This window comes from Carettochelys insculpta, chromosome 2 (assembly GCF_033958435.1).
Source record: "Carettochelys insculpta isolate YL-2023 chromosome 2, ASM3395843v1, whole genome shotgun sequence".
Lineage (NCBI taxonomy): Eukaryota > Metazoa > Chordata > Testudines > Carettochelyidae > Carettochelys > Carettochelys insculpta.
Genome location: NC_134138.1, coordinates 28,983,409 through 28,992,355, shown reverse-complemented (window position 1 = coordinate 28,992,355; position 8,947 = coordinate 28,983,409). Strand labels below are relative to the sequence as shown.

General features: G+C 45.5%; 1 protein-coding gene across 1 annotated transcript in view; it reads left to right on the top strand.

Moving 5' to 3' along the window:
- The first annotated feature begins 416 nt into the window (after nt 1-416).
- The window catches only part of COLEC10 (collectin subfamily member 10), a 34,035-nt gene continuing 25,504 nt past the window's right edge, over nt 417-8,947 (top strand). Inside the window, exon 1 of the mRNA XM_074985631.1 lies at nt 417-564. Within this exon, the coding sequence (XP_074841732.1) occupies nt 417-564 (148 nt within the window). The remainder of the gene's footprint in view (nt 565-8,947) is intronic.

Sequence of the window (8,947 nt, the reverse complement as noted above, 5' to 3'; positions counted from 1 at the left end):
GTGGATGTTCCACCAGTTTTGTCAACAAAACTGGGGTTTTGTCAGCCAAACTTGCTAGTGTAACTGTAGCCATAAAGAATAAGTGTAAAAGGCAAAAGCTAACAAAACAGACATAGCCTCATATATGCGAGACATTCACTCTGGCCCATTCAGCTAAATATTTCACAGCTAAGAGATAAATTGGAATAAACAACTGTCATTGTTGAATAAATATTCTGGACAATGTATCATCTGTGCAGGATACAAAAATCTCACACATCAGTGACCTCCTTTTTCCCCACTTCATTTAGCTTTTTTTCCCAAGTGTAAGCTCCCAAGTCTTTGCTCTGCCTCATTTAGTGAAACATTTATTTTAGAATCAACTTGTATTTTTCAAGCCTGGAACAACGCAAGGCATTTCCTGAGGAACTGCAGGGATGAGCAGCATGAAAGAACAACAGTGGAGGAAATGTGGAACTTTAGTAGTGCTTTTTGTTTTCCAAGTCCAGATTTTTGGTTTGGATGTGGACAATCGACCTACAACAGACGTCTGTTCGACACACACAATTTTACCTGGACCCAAAGGTAAGGAACACCAACAGCTTGTGGTATTGCCAGAGCTGGGCAGAGCTGAAATTCTGAGCCACGAGTGAACGTGTGGTGCGGGTGGGATGTGCATCACCAGTGGGCTGGAGATGAAGATCTGAAGAAGTGCAGGCCTAACAAACTAACATTTGTAGGGGCGTGGGGGAGAAGGGATGCAGTGAGGAGCTGTGAGAATTGTGGATTTTTTTTTTGAGTTACTGAAATCAACTCCTGCACTTTCACATGAAGTGTTTTCAAAGGAGGGTAAGCATACCCTTAGCAATACATTCGCTCTCTTCTGGGGGTGCACTGCACCAATTCTGTAATGGTGGAAAAGGCCTTTGATTTAGTAAGTCCTTCCAATTTAGTCAATGTTTCATTTCCCTTCTGTTAAAATTATAGCCAATGTGCAACTCAGAATCAGAGGGATTTCAAACTCTGGGACTCATCCCATTAAGGGGACATGGAAGAATGTTTGTGGGGACTTGGGCCAGCCCCACACAGTGGGGTTTGGGGATGGAGTGCCACCCCTCTATTCCTAGACTCCCCTCAGAAGGCCACCCAGCCTGTCTGGGTTAGGTGGGTGCAACCACAAAATTGTAACTTGTGGAGGGGTGTGTCAGGGGGCAGCTCAAAAAATTCAAACTCATGTTAGCACTCACCCCCTGACCATTGCTCCATGTCCCTTAGTGGGGGTGCACTCCACATTTTGAAAACTTCCATGAGCTGTTGCTAAATGGAAGGCAAAAATTTGGAAGGCGCACAAGGCCATATATGCCCACCCCACACATCAACTCTACCTATCTTAGATGGGGTACTTGGTCAAACAAATTATTTGAACACCAGTGACATAAACTAAGTACCTAGTCCACATAGTTCCAGTTAAATTAGGCCTCTCCTGTTCCGCATATATGCTCCCAGGCATTGATACACACTGTGAGTTCCCTTAAAAGCAAGTATGAACCCAGAGAGAGCTGATGGTAACAATAGCTCTTTCTGTGCTTAGGGGAAGAATACCATCATGTGGTCACTGTTTATAAATGTCCGCTTATAGATGGTGATCACTGTAGTACCTATCAGACTTGATCTAGGAGCTCCTGTTGAAGTCAATACAGGCCTCACCATTGACTTCCGTGGGATCTCGATCAGCTCTTCAGCATATCATTCTTCCACCTTCAAGACACTTTGCCAATATCTGAAGCCAAATTCCATTCATCAGCTTATGCAACTGAAGGAATGTAACGTAACCAAAGTCAATGGAATTGCCTGGAGGATAAATCAGCCAAGAACTTAGCCTGTAACAAAGAGATATATCTTGCGGTGGCAGCTCTAAAACATTAATTCTGGGCAATGGCTACTGTAGCTCAGACTTCTGCTTTCTTATTAGTAATTCATTATATTTCTCTGTAGCCTACGGACGAAGGGGAAAAATGCAAGTGATTTATAGTTTAAACAGAAAAGAGATTTTATCAACACAAGAAACATTGCTGCAGACTCATTTGTTTTAAAGATGGATTATTCAAATGAATGTTGCTTAAAGTACCATTTCTAATCATTGCATGAATTTCTTTAAGATTGAAGTCCGAGGTTTAACCTTTGCTGAGGCAGTGCAAATTCAGAGAGACGCAATGAAATCTGAGGGAGTGGTAAAGTGTGTTTAGTTACTATCTGAATAATGGAAACTTACACTCATGGGACAGAGAATGTGGCTGATGATAAACTTCTGCAATTAAAATATGTCTGAATTGCCTATGTCTGCACTAGAGACCTTGCAGCAGCACAGCTGTACTGATGCAGCTGTGCCTCTGTACGATTGCTGATGGAGCTGATCTATGCCAACAAGAAAGAGGTATTCCATGGACGTAATTAAACCACCTTCAAGGAGGGGTGGTAGCCACGCTGGTAGGAGAAGCTCTCTGCCCAACACAGAGCCAGGTACACTACCACTTATGCCCAGAGCTGAAAGTAAGGGGGTGTGTCCTGCTGCACAGCTCCATCAAGAGCTGGCTGAGCTGCGGCAAAAGCCAGCAGGGAGCTCTTTAAAGAGCTGGCAAGGACCTGGGTTGTAGTAGGACAGTACCTGTAGGAAACTGAAGTTACTTTCACCCCTGCTTATGCCAGAAAAATGTATGTTGCTGTGGTAGTGTAGAATTGGCTTAGTGACACCACATCATGAATAGAGCTTGGATATAAGTCCAGCTCTCAGATTTGTTCCTTTGGTCTCCTCCCTCAGGGACTAGGAGCGCTCAGTGTAACTAAAGCCTGGTAATGCGCTAATCCAGCAACAGCCAGTCAGTCTTAGTATGATGATGTGAGGGGAGAGGAAGAACCAAAGGAACACACTGAGGGGATGCTTCATGCGTCTCAGGACATCATTGTTTCCAGAGGACTGAAGGGCTCAAGACGAGGGCTTAGACCTGGAGCTCATCATTCCAGTTCCTAGTGGACATGAGCCCATGTCCAAAAAGTCACAACTGGTTTTACCTGCAGCCCATGTGGGAATCTGAAGACGGAACAGCTCAGTGGCTGGCCTACCTGACATGTAGCGCAGTCTTGATAGCTCAGCAATGATGTGTGCTGCCTAGGAGAGTTGGCCATGCTGCTGCCCCTGCTGTCCCTGTCCTGTGACTAGAGAACTTCGGACACCAGGTGTTCTGGCTGTTAGCTGCACTAAACCTACCAACAAAACTTCCCTGCTGCCTTCTTAACTGTAGTACATCACAGGAAGGCTCCTATTGTTTTTATCACTGCCATTGTCTTTTTGAAATGCTGTATCTGTACTGCCACTTGTTTCCAGCCTTCAGAAAGCAGACAGCTCTCCAGCGGCTGAGTCAGGTTGCTCATGTTTAACCCTGCTGCAATCTCTTTTCCTCTGCCAGTGGCAGGCATCATAGCGTCACTTACTTTGCTGAGAGATCACACGATATGCTGGGCAATCCCTTCACTGCTGTGCCACTCCCAGGCTTTGTGCCTCTCCCATCGCATAACCTATCTTCGCTGTAAGAGGACTGTAGGTGCTCTGAGTGCCTCAGCCCCTTTGGTTCCATATTAAATTGCAGTTGTCCTGTGCACAAGCATTACTTTCAAATCCGTGTTTCCTATGTGAAACAGCAGCAAGAACTTACATTTCCCCTTGTGCACCATGTGGAAACTCTGTTAAAAAAATGCCAGTTTTCACCCACAATGTTGATATCTCTTTTTACACGCATAACAAGAGATGTTAAATTAATTGCTTAGGTAGCACAGGGGTAATGGGATGAAAATCATAGAATCATAGAATAGTAGGACTGGAAGGGACCTTGAGAGGCCATCAAGTCCAGCCCCGTGCCCCCATGGCAGGACCAAGTACTGTCTAAACCATCCCTGATAGACATCTATCTAACCTGTTCTTAAATATCTCCAGCGATGGAGATCCCACAACCTCCCTTGGCAATTTATTCCACTGTTTGACTGCCCTGACAGTAAGGAACTTTTTCCTAATGTCCAGCCTAAACCTCCCTTGCTGCAGTTTAAGCCCATTGCCTCTTATTCTATCCTCAGAGGCCAAAAAGAACAAGTTTTCTCCCTCCTCCTTATGACACCCTTTTAGATACCTGAAAACTGCTATTATGTCTCCTTTCAATCTTCTCTTTTCCAAACTGAACAAGCCCAATTCTTTCAGCCTTTCTTCATAGGTCACATTCTCTAGACCTTTAATCATTCTTGTTGTTCTTTTCTGGACCCTCTCTAATTTCTCCACATCTTTCTTGAACTGAGGTACCCAGAACTGAACACAATAATAGGAGGAGGAGAGAGTTATTTAGGCAGAATGTCAGAAAACAGAGCTTTAGGTTTGCAGGGAGGCAATGCAAATCAGGACCTTTAAAAGCTGTCTGGGCAAATCACTTGACAGGGTACCAGAGCAAATGGTTCTGTCCTCAGCAGTAGGGATGAACTAATGAATCTTCATCGTCTTTAATTTCTGTGATAAAGCCCTAGAAGTTGGTATCTATTGCAACTGGGTGGTATTAGTAACTTAACAAACATTAAAGCCTGACCTCTAGTGGATGTGAATGATACCTATAACATACATTTTAATGACTAATTTAGTATTCCCATTTGTTTCCTTCACCTTCACACACTTTTTTCTTCTACTTCTGGTGCAGACAGTTCTATTATCATTTTAAAAGCATTATAGCAAGATGACTGACCTTTGTGCATGCGCATGTGCGCGCATGCGCGCGCACGCGCACACACGCACACACGCGCACACGCGCACACGTGCACACGCGCACACGCGCACACACACAGGGCTGTCCCGAGGGGGAGGGGTGAGGCCTGGGGCAACCTTGCAGACCTTGCAGTACAGAAGTGAACAGCAGCAGCAATTGCAGGGGGTTACCTCCCTTCCCCACCCAGCACTCACCATGCAGCGCTCAGCCAGCTGAGCCTGGCTTCTCCATGAGCAGCTGGGAGGAGAGATCTCTCAGCCACCTGCAGAGAAGTGTGGCTCATCTGGCTGGAAGGCTGAGGCCGAACAGAGAAAGCTGCTGCTCACTCCGCAGAGTGTAGGGAGGGTGGAGTGGGGCATGGAAGGCCAGGTATAGGTGACCACTCACATCTGCTGCAGCCACTTGCCCCCTGGGCACCCATGCCCTGAGCCAGGTAATCCTACCTACCGTCCATAGGACAGCAGGGACAGCTGCTGTGGGCCCCCAGAAATGCAGAGCCTGCGGTTGCCACCCCATCTCATCCTATGCACACCCACAGAAACAAACTTCAACTGGTTTTCAGTTTTCAGTTTCTTCTGTAGCCTGAAACTCAGTTCAAGTTTGCAAAGAAGGCCACTAATCCTTTTGATGAACATATGCCTGCAGTCTGATCTCACCTTTCTGAAAAGCTTTTGTCTCTGATAAATTCTAATGGAAGTCTATACAATTTATTATAAATATGTCTGTAGAATTTCATCAAGACTGATGGCTTCACTGGAGAATCTCTAAATTCTTCTATAAAACACAGAAGCATATTATAACCTCACTATAGAATTCTGTATTTGGGGCCAAAAGTTCTAATAGGATTTGAAAATTTAGGACAACAAAGTGATAAGTGCTTTTGATTCCCCAGCTTGTGGGAGATGAATGAGGCTTGTTTTTGAGAAGGGCTGAGCAAACATCGGCCTGAAAAGCAGGTTAAGGTATCACAAATTGTACACCCAAAAATTGATGCCTCCTACATCACTACCCATTTTGAAAATTTAGGCCATTATTGTTTAGGATTAAAAATTACAAGGCAAGGACCAATTCCTGGCTTGGATTGATCCCCTGAAAGGGGAACACTATCCCAGATACACACTTAATAAGCAACAAAAATCAGTCCCTTGGAGAAAAAACTTGAGCCTCATATAGGCTACGTCTACACGTGCCCCAAACTTCAAAATGGCCATGCAAAGGGCCATTTCGAAGTTTACTAATGAAGCGCTGAAATGTATATTCAGCGCTTCATTAGCATGCGGGCGGCCGCGGCACTTCAAAATTGACGCAGCTTGCCACCGCGCGTCTCGTCCAGAAGGGGTTTCTTTTCGAAAGGACCCCACCTACTTCGAAGTCCCCTTATTCCCATGAGCTGATGGGAATAAGGGGACTTCGAAGTAGCCGGGGTCCTTTCGAAAAGGAGCCCCGTCTGGACGAGCCGTGCGGCGGTGAGGCACGTCAATTTCGAAGTGCCGTGGCGGCCCGCATGCTAATGAAGCGCTGAATATGCATTTCAGCGCTTCATTAGTAAACTTCGAAATGGCTATTTGCGTGGCCATTTCGAAGTTTCGGGCACATGTAGACACGGCCATACAGACAGAAGCAATTCAAACACTGCTGATTCTCACTTGGTTTCACTGAAGTCTTCAGCCCAAAGCAAATCTCAGTGGATACAAGCCCATATGAAAAGAAGCCAGGATAAAATTTGCACAAACCTCTGAATTAAACAACCCAAGTTTCATCTAGTTAGAGCAATTAGCCTCTGAAGGGAACATTGTGTTCAGCACTGCTATTAGCAGAATGTGGTTTCCAGATTGATGCGGTTGTTTATGCATCATCAGTAAAAATAACACAGGCAAAAAAGTGTTGCATGAGTACAGTCTACAGAAAAGCTCCTTAAAGCATGTGCTACAGACAGTACTACCCTCCTGACATCTCTATCTGAGGAGATAAAGAAACCAGCATTTCTCAGACAGCATCTGTATTAATCAAGTAAACTACCGGAGACTAAAAATTTCTCCAGATATCTTGTAGGATGGCCTCTGCTGCTTCTTTCTCTCACAATAGCTTGTTTTCTCTCTCTCTCTCTCTCCCTCTCTCTCTCTGTCTCTCTCACTCTCACTCACACACACACATGCATGCACGCACAGACACATCACTTACAGAACATTAAGCCTTTTTTGGTTTTCACAGTCCTGAACGCTCTTGGTTCTCTCCTGTCCAAGGAGTCCTTCAATATTCCCTTCCCTCGCCTACTCTCCATGGAAGTTTCAAAAGTTGCCATCCTTGGCCACGTTCTCTTCTCCCTGTAGACTCTCTCACAGAGTGATATTATCCTTTCATACAGCTTTAGCTACCACCTCTGAACTGAGGCTCCACAAATCTTGCTTCCCATTTCTGGGATGCTATGCTGTCTCCAGTCCTGTATCTCAGTCTGGATGTCAAACCAGCTACTTAAACATAACCTGGCCAAAACAGAACTCTTGGTCTTTCTTTGAAACCCTTTCCATTCCCCTCATTCTTTGTCACTGTTAAATGCATCATGATGCCAAGGGTAGCCTTGGACTCCTTCCTTTTCCATGCCTCTCACAACAAAATCAATCCACTGGTGATTAATGTAGTAGGTTTTATAAAGACCAGCCAAATCAACTACAGGTCTCCCATTGAGCCTGTTACTCTACCCCAGACAAGAGGAGTGAGGGAAGTTGAACACCCACAAATGTAGAGCCCATGGTAACTCCACTTAAGGTATGTTGACTCCAGCTATGTTATTCACATAGCTAGAGTTGCCCTGCTTAAGCTCACTAATTGTTGTAGACTGAGACTAGCCAGAAACAGAGTTGTGTAAGCAAAATAACTTAGGATGAGCTGGGCAGCCGTACCACAGATCACCATAAACTGCACTATTGACTGCTCCTCCTGTACAGAAAAACTTATCACTATAGACCTGTCTAGATATCTTATTTGTAAAGCACCTTGTCACCTGGTACCTGGGCAAATGCTAACAGGTTAATGTCAATGTTTTAATGTATCAAGCCACTTTTCAGCAAGCCATTGCATTTCTGTGGAACTTTTCGTGAGAGATCTAAACACTTCACAAAGTTAAAGATTACCAGAATTGTACAAACAGGGTAACGAGCAATAAGAGGCAAATTCAGCACTCTGGGGCTACCCAAGTGAAAATGTGAGCAGGATCCGGACAAGAATATTGACCAAGATCAAAGAGTGATTCAGGGTAACGTCAGAAATAGAACCTAGAACTTTTGACTTCAAAGATATGTCTACACACCTGGGTCTCTGGGACATGGGCTTATAGTAATAAATGGAGACACATGTCTCATAGAACTGGAAAGGGCCTCAGGAGGTCATCAAGTCCAGTCCCCTGCCCTCTTAGCAGGACCAAGCACCATCCCTGCCAGATTTGTGTTTTTAACCTATTTGCCCCAGAATAGCCCCCTCAAGGATTGAACTCACACCCCTGGGTTTAACAGGCCAATGCTCAAACCACAGAGCTTAGTATTTCCAAGCCCATGCTTGAATACATTCTGCATTGTAAACCCAAATTTACAGTCACCAGACCTGGGTCTCACAGCTGTGCTAACGTATCCACACTGCACTAAGCAGACCTTTGGACTTGGGTCTGTGGCTTGAGCTGTGTCCATATGGCAAAATGACAGGGTTTGAACCTGAGTCTCAGAGGGACCTGAGCAATGACTAGGGATGGTAACATTTAACTTGGTAACCAGTTAACTGGTAAGTCTCACCCTAAATGGAGGAGGCTTCCCAGTCACAGTTACAGTTAACTGGTAGGGCCTGGAGCAGCCCTTTGGCCACTGTAGGCAGGAGGTTGCTCCAGCCCAGTGAGGTGGCTGTTGGCAGGGGGCATTCCAGCACAGCTGGAGCAGCCTCGTTCGCAGTGGATCAGCCTGGGAGCAGTGCAGCCCCTGTTCACAGTAGCCCCAGGTGCACTGCATGCAGGGACACTCCATCTGGGCTTGCACAGCCCTAGTCCCCAGCATGCCCCTGTCCGTAGCAGATGGGCCACTCTGCTCAGCCCAGCTGAAAAGGCCTCCCCAGTTGTCTCCCTCTCACCCATTCAATCATTTAACCAGTTAAACCTAATGTTTAACCAGTTAACCGATTAAATGGGATTT